The sequence below is a fragment of the Neltuma alba genome, unplaced genomic scaffold (assembly GCF_004799145.2).
Source record: "Neltuma alba isolate B1F8T4 unplaced genomic scaffold, ASM479914v2 tig00010228_pilon, whole genome shotgun sequence".
NCBI classification, from domain to species: Eukaryota; Viridiplantae; Streptophyta; class Magnoliopsida; order Fabales; family Fabaceae; genus Neltuma; species Neltuma alba.
This window is the reverse complement of record NW_021635160.1, coordinates 1-16,384: the sequence shown is the minus strand read 5'-3', so window position 1 is coordinate 16,384 and position 16,384 is coordinate 1. Positions and strand designations below refer to the sequence as shown.

At 37.3% G+C, this 16,384-nt stretch overlaps 4 protein-coding genes across 6 annotated transcripts; all 4 read right to left on the bottom strand.

Moving 5' to 3' along the window:
* Window positions 1–217: 217 nt before the first annotated feature.
* On the bottom strand, window positions 218–2,763 carry LOC114754944 (L-ascorbate oxidase-like). Its single transcript, XM_028943801.1, has 5 exons — window positions 2,359–2,763; window positions 2,057–2,149; window positions 1,756–1,968; window positions 1,463–1,651; window positions 218–1,281 (listed from the first exon to the last, which is right to left on the bottom strand). Exons 1-5 carry the CDS (start codon window positions 2,686–2,688, stop codon window positions 322–324), a joined length of 1,785 nt encoding a protein of 594 aa, XP_028799634.1. The 5' UTR covers window positions 2,689–2,763; the 3' UTR covers window positions 218–321.
* Window positions 2,764–4,743: 1,980 nt separating this feature from the next.
* Window positions 4,744–7,493, bottom strand: LOC114754940 (phosphoglycerate kinase, cytosolic-like). The gene is made up of 7 exons (XM_028943795.1): window positions 7,395–7,493; window positions 7,079–7,281; window positions 6,662–6,739; window positions 6,299–6,559; window positions 5,891–6,208; window positions 5,457–5,615; window positions 4,744–5,177 (listed from the first exon to the last, which is right to left on the bottom strand). The coding sequence occupies exons 2-7, from the start codon at window positions 7,271–7,273 to the stop codon at window positions 4,983–4,985; spliced, it is 1,206 nt and encodes a 401-aa protein (XP_028799628.1). The 5' UTR covers window positions 7,274–7,281; window positions 7,395–7,493; the 3' UTR covers window positions 4,744–4,982.
* A 994-nt stretch (window positions 7,494–8,487) lies between these two features.
* On the bottom strand, window positions 8,488–15,784 carry LOC114754941 (peroxisomal 2,4-dienoyl-CoA reductase-like). 3 transcript variants are annotated; one of them, XM_028943797.1, is made up of 6 exons: window positions 15,781–15,784; window positions 12,498–12,718; window positions 11,340–11,499; window positions 10,054–10,223; window positions 9,042–9,264; window positions 8,488–8,714 (listed from the first exon to the last, which is right to left on the bottom strand). In XM_028943797.1, the coding sequence occupies exons 2-6, from the start codon at window positions 12,687–12,689 to the stop codon at window positions 8,560–8,562; spliced, it is 900 nt and encodes a 299-aa protein (XP_028799630.1). In that variant the 5' UTR covers window positions 12,690–12,718; window positions 15,781–15,784; the 3' UTR covers window positions 8,488–8,559. The 3 variants fall into 3 exon arrangements, with proteins under 3 accessions (XP_028799630.1, XP_028799629.1, XP_028799631.1); XM_028943796.1 differs by lacking the exon at window positions 15,781–15,784 and having other exon boundaries at window positions 12,498–12,757; XM_028943798.1 differs by lacking the exons at window positions 11,340–11,499; window positions 12,498–12,718; window positions 15,781–15,784 and adding an exon at window positions 11,217–11,333.
* LOC114754942 (nuclear transcription factor Y subunit C-2-like) lies at window positions 13,971–15,552 on the bottom strand. Its single transcript, XM_028943799.1, has 2 exons — window positions 15,307–15,552; window positions 13,971–15,212 (listed from the first exon to the last, which is right to left on the bottom strand). The coding sequence occupies exon 2, from the start codon at window positions 15,157–15,159 to the stop codon at window positions 14,356–14,358; it is 804 nt and encodes a 267-aa protein (XP_028799632.1). The 5' UTR covers window positions 15,160–15,212; window positions 15,307–15,552; the 3' UTR covers window positions 13,971–14,355.
* Window positions 15,785–16,384: the final 600 nt, after the last annotated feature.

The following is a 16,384-nucleotide window of genomic DNA, read 5'->3' as shown; positions in this document are numbered from 1 at the left end:
ATTAATTATCTTATGTGGGACCTAAGTATAATTTTCCCAAGAAAAATTTATCATATATGTGGTGGGAGGCAGGCGGGAACATCAAAATCTACCGAAGATCACTAAGCAAATCTTCAATTGATTTGGTAATGTGGAACTGGAAAATGAAAGGCACAGTGTTTATTCAATGGTGAACAAAGACTATAACTGATGTGAAAACTTGTTGAAATTTCATGTGATCTGGCACTGCAACTTCAGTCTGATTGGTAAAATTGAGATTCTAAGCCTAATGTTTAACAACACTTGAAGATCCCATAATTGTTTGATTCAGGAGCATGGAACTCAAGGCCTGTGGAATTCTTTGGTAGCCCCACAGCCCAAAATGGAAGAAGGCAAATTGCCCACCATATCCACACCTTCCTGGAACACTACCGCCATGCCCATATAGAAGTGAGATTCAATGTGACAATGGAAAATCCACACTCCAGGATTATCGGCCTGGAATCGCAGAGCCGTCCATCCATAAGGATGAAGAGGCACAGTGTTCTTCAATATTGGGTTCACCAAATTCAGCTTCTTACCATCACTTTCACTGTCAAACTTCCCCTCCCCAAACCCTAGAACCCAGAAGTTGTGCCCATGGAGATGCCATGGATGCGTCTCGCTGTTCATTGGGGTCAACGTGTTGGCATTCTGCAGAATCACATCCACGGTGGAATTGAAATCCAGCTTGTAAATTCCGTTCCCTGAAGTGGCATTCACATTCCGAGGTACGCTATAGATATCATAATTTGCAGAATCGTAGTTTTCTGGAGGTGATGTTTGATCATCAAAAGCATGGGTTAATTTATATTTTAGGGCAATTAGGTAGGGGGTGATAGGAAGAGTCAAAGAAACATTGTTTAAGGACCATTTTTTGTAGCCATCTATAATGTTTTGGGTATTGAGAAGCACTATGACTCTATCTGCCTTGGGAGGTGGTGTTTGGATGAACCCATGCCTCGCTTTGATGGCAAGGCTTTGAGATAAGCGAGATGAAGTGTGATTCCAAACAGGGCCTGGTGGTGGAACTGTTATGGGCAGTCTTTTGGGATGGTTGGCGAAGTAGTTGAGGATTGCTAACCCTAACGGGGTTGAGGGTTTTCTGCTGACAACATTAGTGGTGATCCAATAGTTTCTTGATGGATTTTGATTGGCTTTCAGAAGTACTGAGTATGTCTCACCAGAGTATATGTATAGGTTCTCTACCTCAAAGGGTTCCACGTAGTGCCCATCAGCCTCCACAACAATCATTTTATGACCCTGCAAAACAAATCATACAATTTCTCAAACACCAACACAGTTAAAACAGTACAAATTGTGTAGGCATACCGAGTCTGGACACTTCAAATTTAGACACTCATGTTAAACAACATATGACATTTTGGGTTACAGATACCAAAGTTATAGTTATAGACTTGTATATGCAAGTTGGCTAAAGTACCTCAATTTGGAAACTGAGAGACGAGAGGGAAGTCAAGCTGCCAATCCGGAGTCTGTATGTTTTACTGGGGTTAACTGTTAGTACATATGGTGAGCATTCAGAATTTGTTGTACTGCACACTTTGTTTACTGAGCTAGAAGGACCCAGGAGAGAGCAATTGAACCTTCCTCTTCCATTTATCAACAATGACTGAAAGAACATAAAACAAAACACTTTGTAAAAACACACAATATATCTCACTTTGTTTTTGTACTATGGACATGCTCTGTTAGCATGTGATGCGGCTTGATTACCTGAGGCTCTCCAACAAAAACAAAGGGTATAGAGGATAAGCCTATAGCCTCATCAGAAGTGCTTTTGTGGTACCAGTCAGTGAGAAGGATGTTATAGTCGTGGTCATAGGTGAAGGGCTCTGATTCCCCTTCAGGGAGTGTTACAATAATGGTTCCAACTAGCCCAGCTTCCCTTTGCATGCCATAATGTGCATGGTATAAAAATGTCCCAGCCTGAATGTTTCACCACAAATAATTAGATGAAACTGCTTTTTAGCTACATTCTTATGGCTACTGGCCTTATAGCATCACAGAAGCCCACCTTGTCAACAACAAACTTGTAAATGAAGGTATCCCCAGGTAGAATGGGACATTGAGTAACCCCTTCTGTTCCATCGCTCCAAGGTGTTCCTCTCTGCCATCAAATATCAATAATGCAAAAATACAACATTACAATTTATGCCTCAGCAGTTAAGATTTGTCTGTGTGTATATTCAAAATAAAAGGGAGCGATGTGTATTTAACGCATTTAATGTGAAAAGATTATAATATAAACGGGAATGCTTTCATTAAACTTCCCAGTTTTAATATTCTCTTCCTGGAAATTATAGTCTATGGCATTACCTGTCGCATACCATGCCAATGAATTGCAGTATTCTCTGTTGGCAGGCTGTTCTTGACTTCAACCACGATTGTATCACCTTGCCGTGCCAAGATTGTTGGTCCAGGACTCCTTCCATTGATGGTTATACTCAGCTTCTTGAAGCAATCTGGAGATTTGTACTCATGCTTTATCTCCCATTTGTAATGCCGAATTCTAGCATCCACTCTGGTCAAAACCATTAACAACATCAGTAGCAACAAACTTAGTGAGTTTCCTCTTTGCTTTGAAGACTCAGCCATTTTTGTTTGGCTGAGAAGTTGCTGGGTAAAGACTATAGATTGAAATGGCATTCTAACTCGAGTGTGTCTATATATATAGGAAGTTAGTCCAAGTGGAGTCAAAGTTAAGATTCTAGATGACAGAATGATACATTTACACTGATTTGTACATAGACCATTTTTTTATTCAATGTATGGAGACCATTATTTATTGTGTTATGATACAGCAATCTTCACTTATTTGTTCTATGGATGCAAATTTGAAGCAGCTTATTTGTTAAGTAGATAGTAATATTAATTAAAACCAAAATACGAGTTTTCATCTGTCACACATGAATATAATATAGGAAACCAGATTTGATTGTTGTGAGTCTCACATTGGGAGCCTCACAAGTGGAGTATGGTTTATAAGTTCAAAATGTTCTTTAGGTTGAGGCTAGTTTTTTAGAATGGGTTCTTTTTTTAGACTTGTGCTTGTAATATTGATCTTCTGTGGTCACTGGTTAATTACATAATGTATGACATATTATTGAAGAAAGAATAATACGAAAAATTAGAAAAATATATGTTCATTCTACATATGACTTATTTCCTTTCGGCTACATATTTTAAAAGGTCCGCATCATGGGTAACCTCACGGCAAGAAAAGGATGGCATTTTTGTTTTCTGGGAAAGTTATGGAAAGAAAATTAAAGCTGATGACTTTGTCCTTCAAAAGAGATGCCATGTCTGAAAACTTTGGTTGATCATTGAATTGATTGCTTTCGCCCTCACTTTCTACTCAGCTTACATGGGAACGCGAAAATGGTGTTACTTACAGAATCAAGGGATGACTGATCATTGATTTATGCTAAAGCAGAGAATCTGGAGAACGAATACTTTGCGGTTGCTGAATAAAAGAACAAATGTCCCTTCCTTGTGACATGGTGTAGATTCTATTTCACCAGCAACACTAAACACCCTTCATATTCAATTATGCCTTCTGCCGGGGAAGAATAAGCTACACAACTCCCCTTCCACGTCCCTTTTTTGTAGGGCCTATTTGAAATAGTTTGTAAGCAATTTTTTAACTGTGATTTATAGAATATAAGATCAGTAGTTGTAAGAAAAATTATTTTGATTTGCATCATTCTAAACGAGGCCTTAATCATTTACATTTGGTTAAAGTACATATTTGATCCTGTAATTTTGTACGGAGTTTCAATTTGGTTCCTTAACTTTACAAAACAAACATTTGGTCCTTGAGCTCTAAAATCATTAGGTTTTAATGATGACTTTTTGTAACAATCATAAATGTTTTGAAAATTAAACTTAATATGTTAGCATTTGAGAATATTTTATTAACATCTAAGATCCTAATGTTATTATTTTTTAAAAACATTTTAGAGTTAAGAGACTAAAAGTATACTTTTTAAAGTTAAGGGCCAAATTGAAACGTCGTACAAAATTAAAAAACCAAATATATACTTTACCCTTTACTTTTCTAGGCTTTGGACCTTTTCTTTTGTCATTGGTCCATAATTTCTCTTTTTTTTTTATAAAATTGAATGTAAAAATAAATTAAAAATATAAAAAAATTATAATAATTTGATTTGATGTTCAACTGAGCATATTCCTCTATTGAGTTATATGTTCATAGTTAACGGCCGTAAGATTTTTTATCCTATTTTTTTAATACCTTTTAAATTTTGAGGTGCTTTATTATGGTAAATAGTCTAAATTCAGAATTTTGGGATCCAATTTTGTCATAGTTTAAGGAAGAAGAAAAGGATTGAAAGATGCGCCCAAAACGGTTGACCCGGACCAACTCAGTAGCAGTCCATGAAGAAGAGGATGGGTCAAAACTCGCATGCAAATGCGGGCCCAGCCCAGCCTCGTCTCAAAAGGATCCCGTGTCAATTTCGAGTAAAAGACTCCTAGTATTATCTGCGGATCACATCATATTGCTTACATTACTTGAGCGAATGCTTTAGTACAAGATTTTGTTGGTAACAAGTAGCATTTTTCACCAAACAATTTCCGATGTAAACTAGCAGGCCTGTACTGCCCTTAATTTCACCACAGCCGTCAGCCCAATTAACAACAGCAAAAAAATAAAATAAAATAAAAAAGGAAGGGGAATAGATATAGATAAACTAATGCAAAATTCATGCTTTGGACATAAGCATTTTTCAGCCTTCAGAAAGACCAAAAGCTTCAACATAAAGCCACAAAAACCTCTTTATTTTCAGGCCTACGCTGTATTAGCCGCCGCTTCAAGAGCATCATCTCTGTTATGACTAAATGGCAGTACTGGTTGAAACTCACCAATAAAAACAGCACAAAAATACACAAATCGCTGGCTCTTCCTCATTTTGACTTTATATTCAAGCATCATCAAGTGCAAGGACTCCAGGGAGTTGCTTCCCCTCAAGAAGCTCTAAGCTGGCACCACCACCAGTAGAGATGTGGCTCATCTTGTCGGCAAGCCCAACCTTCTCCACAGCAGCGACCGAGTCTCCTCCTCCAATGATAGTGGTCACCCCCTTCCCACTCAGCTCTGCCAGTTTCTTGGCTATAGCCTGCACAGAAAAGAGAACAGCCCACTATGATAATGCCCAGAGCAAAGAAAATTAATCCACATCATGGACTCCGTGATCAATACTTGTCCAGGGTGATTTAAGGGCTTCATGTAGCAAGTTAATATGTTTTTAATGGAGTCATATACACAAGGAAATAAGTTGGTTAAAAAATTTAAGGGCTTCCTTTATTATAAATGTCGCAAACTTGCTCCTTCGATGTCATATGCCCGAGGAAATAAGTTGGTAAGAAAATGAAAGTGGAGTGTAACAGGTTAATACCTCTGTTCCTGCTGCAAACTTGTCAAACTCGAAAACACCCATTGGACCATTCCAAATGATGGTCTGAGTCGTATCCAAAGCATCACTGAATGTTTTAATGGCATCAGGCCCAATATCTAACCCCATCCATCCATCAGGGATGCTTGATGCTGGCACAACCTAGAAGCATTACCAAAACTTTTAGAATTTTTAAGCCACGCTACTTAGATCATAAAACTACTACAAATAGTCATTATAAAATTTCCTTCATTCACATGATGCCGCTTTCAAAAGAGTGCTAATAACATAAATCAGTCAATTATCCCATAGAAATGAAGTGTTCTGCAAGTTTGTACAAGCACACTAGTTATGTCCCCATACCTCAGTAATCAAATAAGCGCGTAAAGTAACAACAAAGATAATATCATCAAATATTTTCCATGAAAAGCTAGTACCTTGCTGTTAGCATCAGCAGCAAACTTGTCAGCTATGACCACATCAGTTGGAAGCAAAAGAGAGACCCCCTTTGCATTCGCCTTCTCAATAAGTGAAGTAGCAAGATCGAGCTTGTCTTCTTCCACTAGAGATGACCCAATTGAATGACCCTGGGCCTTGTAGAAGGTATAAATCATCCCGCCCCCAAGCAAGAGAACATTGACCTTCTCCAACAAAGATTCTATAACTCCAATCTTGGTCGATACCTTTGAGCCACCCACTATAGCTGCAAATGGTCTCTTGGGGTTTGCCACAGCTCCAACTAGATAATCAAGCTCCTGAAATAATAGAACAAGTTACAGATAAATCAAACTGTATAAGTCAGATAAATGATACAGCTAATAATTACCAGTTTACCACCTAGATACCTTCTGCATAAGGAATCCAGCTACAGACGGCTTCAAATATTTGGCAACTCCCTCTGTAGAAGCATGAGCTCTGTGGGCTGTGCCAAATGCATCATTGACATAGAGATCAGCAAGAGAAGCCAGCTTCCTTGCGAATTCAGGATCGTTCTTCTCTTCCTCCTTGTAAAACCTCACATTCTCAAGAAGCAAAACACCACCTTCCGAGGTTTGTGCAACAAATTTCTCAACTTCCTCCCCAATACAATCATTTGCCATCTTAACCTGTCATAAGGAGAAAATAACAGGGTGATTAAAAACGATAGCAGTCAAGAAAAATAAGTTCTTATGAATAATTTACTAAGCAGGAAAGTGAAGAAGGCATACCTCAACTCCCAGAAGTTCAGATAGCCTTGGCACGAGGGGCTTCAAACTGTATTTCGGCGTTACACCCTTCGGACGTCCCTGGAAATGGCATTTTTCAAGGTGAATAACATTGCAAGTTAACCAACACTAGTCATTCATAAAATAAGGATATCGATTGTAGACATTCAAAATTTATAAGGACAGCTCAACAGAAAATCTAAAGTTCGAATTTCTAAGGACAGACTCAGCAGAAGATCTAAGACCCTCGGATATAGATAGTTTCAGAAATGAAATAGCCGTGTGAATCGCCCCCAATGCTCCATAATACAAAACCAAACTAATACAAACAGGCGATATATAATGTAAAATACAAAAACCAAATTCAAATCAATCAAAAAAAAAAAATGCAATGCGTTTGAATGGGAAAGCATAGCATACCAGATGGCTGGAAAGAATGACCTTTGCACCATGATCCCTCAAGTACTTGATAGTGGGAACAGCAGCGCGGATTCTGGTGTCATCAGTAATGTTGGAGTTATCATCCAAAGGAACGTTCAGATCAACCCTGATAAACACCCTCTTCCCCTTCAAATCAGCCTCCTTCAAGGTACTCACACTTCTCTTAGTCGCCATAACAATACCTTCAAATCCAAATCCCCAGAAACCAAAATGATCAGAACAAAAAAGAATACAAAGGAAAAAACCAAACCAACTACCACGTAAAAGTTGAAAGATATTTGAGAGCGAAACTCACAATGGTGAACGAGAAGATGATATGATCAGAGATGCCAAAAATGCTGGTGGAATGAGATTTGCAGCGGACAGAAACGAAGCAATAACGGATGCGAAGATTCTGGAAGACTTACAGTGGGAAGAGCGAGAGTCTCTGGGTTTAGTGGGAAAGGTACGCGTCGCTATTGCAGAGTGCTGGCCACCCAATTGGCCGAGGAACTGCCTGTGGGCGCAGCAAATCTATGGACCGAAGTTGCTTCGCAATTCGCAAACCAACCTCGCAGCCCAATGTTCATTGGTCCAACTTTTGATTGTAGTCTACTTTTGGTACTTTAGATGCGCCCTTCCATTATATTTTATGGAAATAAAGAGAACTTTTAAGAAATTTTATCGAACAGTTTATAAAATATTAAATCTCAACAATTAATCTTTTATTTAATGATAGCCATAGAGAAGGAATGGAGAGAGGAAAAAAAATGAGAGGACGTGGGGGCAAAAATCAAAATTCTTCCGTTATGATAAGTTAATAGTGTATTTGGTAAATTTAATACTACCTCCGGTCTTTAATATAAAATCTCATTTGATTTTTATTTTAGTCCTAAATGCAAAACCCCAATTTACTTTGTCTCTCATATTTATTTATTTTTTTTCAACATAATTCTTCTAATAATAGTAGTTCTTCTAGCCAATAAATTTGATTAGTAAGGATATTATAGGAAAGACAACATTCATTTATTACAAATAACTAACTCAATTTATTTTTTTAATTTACTCAAATTAGTAAATTAGTTCTTATATTTAGGACAGTAGCTAGTAGTATATACATACATTTTCTTTTTAAAAGCAGGAAATCAAATACAGTTTCGCTTCTTTCATAGGGGTATATTTTAATTTTAATTTTCTCCTTTTGAATCATAATTTCTATTTTATATTTTTCAAAATTGCATTTTACATTTTAGATTGGGGTGAGACCAAAGAGCCTCGTGCTCGTGTAGAGAGAGAGAGATTGATTTAGTTTATTAATTTATCAATTACTGTAAATTAAATCCATTTAAGGCTTTTTTTTTAATTGTATGTTTCTACTAACTTCGACATAGAAGATGGAAGCACCGAAGAGCAGATGATATGTCTGTTCTCCATAAAAATCTGTGGGAAAGTGACGAGGCTGACATTCTTCCAATAAAGCCTCACATCTTGCTCCTTGGAACACCAACTGGTGCATCTCTGGACCTTTTTTCAACTACTCGTGAAACCTGCTTCACTGCATCTTTCGGCAAATGACGAGGCCGGCTCAGCCACAGTCCTCCATCTACTATCACAATGTTGCCATTGACGAATTTTCCTTCAAGAATTTGCAGAACATGTTACAAAGAAAACAAATAGGGAAATGGAAAAAATGAGGAGTCATTGAACACATGTACCAAGAGGAGCAAATGAAACCAGACGAAGCTTAGCATTCCCCGCAAGATTTTTCAAAGATGTATTAATTATTTGGTTCCTATACTTTTGACTTGTTCTTAATTCAATTTCTAAACTTTGGACCAATACATCTCAATTCCTGAATTTTAACTCGCTACATATCAATCCATATAGTTTCTAACAATTTGTGTTGGGTTACTTAAGATGTTTACGAGTCAGAGTATTTGCATGAATAAATGAAGTTACCAACCTGCATCTGATACAAGGTAGAGAGCAGCCATGGCAATATCCCATTTCTCCCCAAGTCTATACAAAGGCATGTATTCTCTGGCTTTGCTATTTATTTCTTGAGGAACCAGTTTACTCATGCCAGGAGTATCACCAATTGGACCAGGTGCAATCCCATTAACTCTAATATCATAATCAGTTCCCCACTCTAGTGCCAAGTTTCTCGTAGTGGCATCAACAGCCGCCTGTCAGAGAAGAATACGTTAACTAAGTATATGTCACATGTATATCGCTGAGATAATAGAGTGAGAAAGAGTGATGAAACAAAAAGAAAGAACAGAAAACAAAACATATTGTTGACAGATTGATTGGGCACTCGAGTAGGATGGAGAATTCTTTCTAAAAACTAGCTAATGGAACAGAAGAATCAACTTGTTTGAAAGTCATGCATCATACGAAGTAGCCCATACCAAATACAAGACTAAGCATCTCATACTATATTGGTCTCCATCAATTGGCCTCCTTGGACAATTGACATCTCAACAGCCGCAATAGATGACACTTTACTACATCTCCCCACCATTTATAATCCTTTACCTAGAGCCCTATCTAGAGCCATCAAACATAAGCTCTGATGACAATTAATGGCCACTTAACTGGGGTGAGAAATCCTCCTTCAACGTAACTTTAATGTAAGAGACCCCACCAATTTAAGTTCCCGATAAAGTAGTTCATGCCACTCAATGCGGTGTCGGTCATCTCATATTATCTTATTTTCATCAAAGAATCAATTATAAGGCATGTAAGAATGAACCCTGGTCATCTCATATTATCTTATTTTCATCAAAGAATCAATTATAAGGCATGCAAGAATGAACCCTTAAGATTCAATTTATACTAATACAGTAACATTGCAATCATAATAGTACTAACTTTGAATACACACAGCAAGCAATTATTTCCTTCATTTACAATACTTCTCTAAATTTTGAATATCGCCTAAAATATATAATACATTAAAAGTAAATACAAACCTTAGCTGCAGACACATGAATTTGATACCAAGAAGCCGTATAATGTAGGGTAGCACTAATGTTTAGTATTGACCCCCCACCAGAAGAGCTCCTTCCTAGTCCTCCTTTCTTGAGATACTTTAGTGCCTCATGGCACATTGTAAATGTTCCAACAGAATCAATATCCATAACTGGAAACAAAATTTAGAATGGATCAATATTGCCTTTCTTGTACCCGATAAGAATAATTAACAGACTGCGGTAAGGTCCATGAAAAAAAAAAAAGGAAGGAAAAACAGAGTGTCCTATGTTCTAAAATCAACTTGTTATGTAAAAACAGGTCTTAGACTGACTCATAGCCTAAAACACAATGACGCATTTTACCTTACCAAACTTCTTGATGAATGCCTTCTGTAGACAATCGGGGATTTTGTAGCATGAGAATCAGATTATGATTGAACTGGTTTAACACGAATAACGTCCTAAGTGTCTTTAGTTTTAGCCTTTAGGGGTTCTCATGCACAGTGGCACAAATATAATTATATCTAGTCACAAAACTATTCAACTATTTACAGATTTTTAAGTGCATTAGCAGTGGTCTCTAGGGAAAATTCTGTCTGGATTTATTCTTGCCAGTTCTACATTACCATGGCCACTGTTGGCAGCAGCATAGTTGTTGTCCCGTCAATGGCATCATAACTACTACCTCTAAAATTTGGCACACCACTGTACCAGTGCTTCTAGAAGACAGGAAGTTGAATAAAAATATTTCTTCATCCCTCACCACATCACTACTTAAGCAACAGTTTAATTGCAAGTTGAGCAGCATTTCACCATTCATATTTGATCATAGATTGTGGTCAGGCCTTTTAAGAGTGCGAAAACATGAATGTTTCATACATATAATAACCATGAAGTCCAACAGGAGCATATAACATAAAAAATTGATAGAAGGTGAGTGTCAGTAAATTCTTTTGTTAAAAAACAAATTTTTCACTCATCTTTATTCGCTGAAGGCCAGAAGTTCTACAATTCAGATTCCCCAAAAAACATCTTGTTTTTTCTAACCATCCTTCTTTATTTGATAAAACAGAAAATTTTTGAGACATCGTTAACAAGCAAATGCATCTCCATATCACTTTAGAATTGCTTGACATAAAGTATGCTAAACATTAATCATTAACCTGTTTCTTCTCTTTCCATGCTGCTTTTCCTCTATCATGGGAGAGGATTAGGACTCATGTTATGCTAGGATCCCCACCTTAAGGGGAAAAAAATTCAAGCCAATATTCTTAAAGTAAAACAACCTGTTCGAAATCCATTAGGAGATAGATCCTCTGCTGACACCAGAAAGTTTCCTGCTGCAGCATTCACAAGAATGTCAATCCTTCCAAAATGCTCATAGGCCGATTCCACTACTCTTGCTGCATCTTCTTGCTTGCGAACATCCCCCTCAAATCCAATAGCCTAAGTGAAATGCTCAAATGATTTAGATTGCCCAAAAATAGTCATCAATGACCATTTCCACAACATATATTACAAAAATGTCATCTCTATTGACATTTCAACAAACTACATAAGAAAAGTGATCATCAATGTCAGCTTTTAGCCCTTTTCTATAAGGCTATAAGCAATCAAGAGAGAACATGCACAATCCGTCACTCAAGAGGTGAATGAATAGACAACAATAAAAAACATAATAAATAGATATTCTCGTGGCTCACTTAATAATAGACATCGAATAACCAGTAAGGAATCTGGTGTAGTTAGTGGAAGGGGATACATATAGCATAAGCACTTCCGAACATTACTTTTGATGGTTGCGTCATTAACCTGTAACTAGGCAAATAAGAAGCATAATAAGAGGTCACTACAGTGAGCTTCTTTTAACAAGGTTACTGCTTACTACGTACGATTCAGATAGCCTTCTTTTCTGTAAGCCCAATGAATCGACCTTTCATTTCAACTCAATTACTAACTTCAGCATGAGGACATGTTAACCATAACTATTTGGACGAAAGGCCCCGGTTAGAAGGAAAGGTCCCATTTTCAGTACGAGATAACAATTATGCAAGTTGTGAGCTCAACTATTATTGATAATGTGTTATTTAATACCAAGTAACATCTAAACTCATTGTTTCATCTAGAGATCCCTATAGGGTAGTGTTCCTATGTCTGGCGTTTGCTTCTTTAAATACAAAATAAATACCAATGATCATCTGACTGAATGGGTCGACAGTTGAAGTTTTTCTTCTCGGCCGGATTATTTCCAGAGAATCAAAGAAATCCCAAAACTGGGTCGAAGTTGCGGAGCACAGAAATAGGAAGGAATTTGATTAACCCGAACGAAACGATGAGAAAGTAAAAGTTCAACATTCAAGATGGTGGATTGCAAAGGAAAAAAAAAAAGAAAATTTCAAGACCGTGGACAGAATCTTAAAATCAATTTCCAAAGGAGAAATTACCGGTATTCCGAGGGATTGGAGAGCAGAGACAGCAGAGTCGAGAACTTGCTTGCGTCGACCCATGATGGCAACGGAAGCACCATGTTTGCCGAATTGCGTGGATATTTCGAATCCAATTCCTGAGCCTCCTCCTGTGATAAGAGCAACCTTGCCCTTCAATACATCTGGCTTGAATGGTGAATCCATGGCCATAGTCTTCGTTTCTTCCCTCACCGAGAACTCTGGAGCTGAAGGCAAACGAGGATTCGAATAAAACAGCTTAGCTGGAACATGAATTCGTATAAATTATAGTAATTGTAGCTTTCCTTCTCCGTCCATGTTCGATTAAATTAATTATTACATTTCGGTCAAGGTCAAAAAAAGTGATTATTGCATTTAGAGAGAGAGAGACACCAGGTCAAAAAAAGTTTTTTTCCCGCCGGAATTATAATAGTATTCATAGTATTTTTTTGGCCAAATAATTAGAGTATTTTTTGAGCAAAAACATTATAGCATTTAGAAAAGAAAAAATCTAAGCTGGTTAATCTTGATAATCTTTTGAAACATTTCATTGATCTATTTTATTTTTTCAATTTGTTCCCCATGTCAAATAATTCCATAAATTTAATTCGAACAAGGGCTAAGATTACTTGCATGTGAAGAGTAATTATAAATTTTGGCCGGGTATTTTACTTTTAAAATATAATAAATAAATTACCATTTCCTACTGTTAAATTTTATTAAAATCATACATGTGCATAATGTTCAGTGTTGGAACTAGGAGTGTTCAGTTTGTCTTGTCCCGGTTGTCTCATCCTGGTCTCGGTGAGTTCGAGACGGGACAGGACAGAACAAAAAAAATTTCTGGACAGAACAGGTACGGGACGGGAATAGTGACTGGAACGGGATGGCCCGAAATATTTTTTTAAAAAATTATTTATTAATAATTATTATTAAATTATTAAATTTACTTATTAATAATAATAATAATTATTTTTATAGTGATTTTTAGTTCTTAATATAGTATTATCTTAACAAAATCTCATTCCTCAATAAAATAATTCATAAAGATATTATAAAGTGTTTTTTTTCCTGTATTTTTTTTCACAGTATTATTTTTACATCTTTTTTATACTATATAATTGCGCATTCTACATAATATTTTTTAATGATGTTTTTATCTTTAGAAACTCAATAAAAATAAACATTATAACATAAAAAAATTCATCTAAAAAATTATATATATATTTAATAAAAAAGGGAAACAGGATGTCCCTATCCATCCCGATTCTGTTAAGACTGAGACAGAACCAGAACGGATCAGGACACGGGACAAAATCCCTATCCTATCCCTATTCACCAGGAACGGGACTGGGACGTCCCATGAACACCCTTGGAAGCCATACAATCTTCAAACTTGGTGAGGACTAACGAATTATCATTATTCAAAAACCTTGACAAACCTACGAACTTGCTAAGTTGCCAGAGACGAGGAACTGAGAGGACCTGAATCACGAGATCGAAAATTATCCATCATAATAAAATGTAATGTAGAAATCAACCAGCCTCCATAAAAATTACAGCGCAAAATAGACCCTTTTTCCCATCAACCTCCGACTTCCTAAACTCTACATGAGAACTACCCCAAACTAGTGTAACTACCAAACCAATTACTGAAACCAAACTCAGCCATATAAAATGCTCAAAGATCAGAGCTCATACAAGCACCATTTTAATGCAATGCAAGCACTGCATATATGGCAAGGACTTCGCAGTTGCCAATGAAGAAGACTAAACTACTGCTGCATAAAAGCCTTAGAAGTTAACCATTAGCAATCAGAAGACGCATTCTGTTTTCTAATTTGATTGGCCATAGTTGTCAAGTGTCTGTTTGTTGCTGATCAGGTGGCGGTGGCTGTTGTGATGGTTGTGTTTGAGGCCACGGCATAAAAGACATATGAGGTCGAGGCTGCTGTGAAGCATATAGTGCTGCCTGGTCAACTGGTTTTCCCATGATCATCCCAGTATGTCCTACAGGATGCTGTGGTGGGACATAATAATATGGCATATCAGTTGGGGAACCTACAACCGGAATTGTAGCTTTTGTTACTCCAAGCCCCTCTTCTTTCAACTCATCTCTTGGGATAATGTCAACCAAGAAATCGAATACGTCAGTCCTTGAAATTGCAGCAGCTATATCATTCTTCTGCAGTGTTCTCCTCTTGTTTTCTTCTGTGTGGATCCATGAGCGCAGAGTCAACTCCAGGATAAACATTTCACATGCTTTCGCAAATATGACTGGGGCCTCTGCTGAAATCATCCGGACATCCTCATCAGCTTTCATTATTTTCTTTATCCTAGCAAGTGGAAGACTGTGATTCTTGAAGTCAGTCGTTTGCTCAATTTCTCGCAGTTGGTCAGCCCAAAAAATCTGAAGCTGCTGTTGCTGCTGCTGCTGCTTTTGATGGTGGAAATGATGTGCTTGCTGGTAAGCAATTTGGTGAGGGGAATTTGAGAACGGGGCTGGAGGCTGTGCTGAGGAAGGTATAGTTACAGCAGGTGTTCCAGAAGCTACCATGGGAGCAGTCTGGTAGTGAGTAGAATAGGCCATCTGGCCAGGGCCGGCAGCAACTCCTGCTGCATGATTTTGCGGCTGCTGTTGTGCCTGCTCCGATTGATCCATGACCACCAATTAATGCTATAAGATTGTCTCCTCTAACTACTCTCCCTTTAGAACTGATAAGAGAAAAAAAGAAGGGGAAAAAAGAAAAGAATTGGTACAAAAGATTATGTGGAAACTAAAAAGCATACATAAATTTAGCAAATTAGCCTGACTCTCAGTTATTTTTATCAGCATACAGTGAGAGACTGAGAGGGATATTCAACAGTCCACATTGCTTAATCAAACATGCATCCCTTCTCTCTGAACTTTTTATCCTCCACAACATCATATTTCTGTATGGACAAAGATTTATATTGGTGAAGACCAAGATTACAGTAGCTTAGTAAGAAGTTGGTATTTCTTCACTCCAATATTGAATATTAATGGCTGATAAGAGCAAGTTTTTTCTTTTTTTCTTTTAATCACCTTAAAGATGCTTAGCGAGGAAAAAAAAAAAAAAAACCTGCCATATCCCGATTTGATATAAAAAAATGGAAATGAGAAGGGAATAAAGTGAATAAAGTGATTTAGAAGATAAAAAATAACGCTTACACTGATTCACAAAAAAATATATATATAAAATAAAATTATGCCCCTTCTTCTAAAAACTACTAAAAAGAGATTCCCCCGGGGGGGGGGGACTGGTGAGTGATTATTCCAATTTTACAATAGACATTGCAAAAAAAACAAAAAAAATTTGCTTCACCCTTTCCTTGTCAATTGTCAAACCAGACAGGGTCCAGGGCTTAACAGACCTAAAAAATTAGTCAGTTAGGGATGAAGCCTGAACAGAAAGGTCAAAACCTTAACGGCTATAAGGCAAAGAAGGCTTGGGAAAACGTAAAAGTTATGCAGGTGCTATTGTGAAAATTACTTATGGTTAGGGCATTTCAGTTTTTATTTCGTTTCACCAAACAGAAATGGAAATCATGATGGTCAAGAACTTTTCTACAGTTTCTAAAACCCAACCCAGCAAGTTTCTTTGCATTCATCTGGCCCCCTCTCAGTGGGTACGAGTCAAAGGACAAACTAATAAAAACAAATAAGCATCCTAGAGTCCAGAGTTGATATTACAGATAACCCACCCAACTCCCTCCCAACTATTAATTCATAAAACAATCACATGCAAGAAAAATCAACAATCCATGTTTACTCTCCTCTGTACTCATACTCACATGTCTTCCCCCCGTTAGATTCATGTAATTAGCACATGCATAGCCAAATGTAGCCATGATCATTTCCAAGA

Coding starts and splice junctions, on each gene's coding strand:
- LOC114754941 (XM_028943797.1), bottom strand. CDS start 12,689: ATGGCCATGGATTCACCATTCAAGCCAGATGTATTGAAGGGCAAGGTT. Junction 11,500..12,497: donor TCCAATCCCTCGGAATACCG/GTAATTTCTCCT, acceptor CATTTCACTTAG/GCTATTGGATTTGAGGGGGA. Junction 10,224..11,339: donor TCCTAATGGATTTCGAACAG/GTTGTTTTACTT, acceptor TTTTGTTTCCAG/TTATGGATATTGATTCTGTT.
- LOC114754940 (XM_028943795.1), bottom strand. CDS start 7,273: ATGGCGACTAAGAGAAGTGTGAGTACCTTGAAGGAGGCTGATTTGAAG. Junction 6,209..6,298: donor CTGGATTCCTTATGCAGAAG/GTATCTAGGTGG, acceptor CTATTATTTCAG/GAGCTTGATTATCTAGTTGG. Junction 5,616..5,890: donor CTGCTGATGCTAACAGCAAG/GTACTAGCTTTT, acceptor TAATGCTTCTAG/GTTGTGCCAGCATCAAGCAT.
- LOC114754944 (XM_028943801.1), bottom strand. CDS start 2,688: ATGCCATTTCAATCTATAGTCTTTACCCAGCAACTTCTCAGCCAAACA. Junction 2,150..2,358: donor ATTGGCATGGTATGCGACAG/GTAATGCCATAG, acceptor ATTTGATGGCAG/AGAGGAACACCTTGGAGCGA. Junction 1,969..2,056: donor ACAAGTTTGTTGTTGACAAG/GTGGGCTTCTGT, acceptor TGAAACATTCAG/GCTGGGACATTTTTATACCA.
- LOC114754942 (XM_028943799.1), bottom strand. CDS start 15,159: ATGGATCAATCGGAGCAGGCACAACAGCAGCCGCAAAATCATGCAGCA.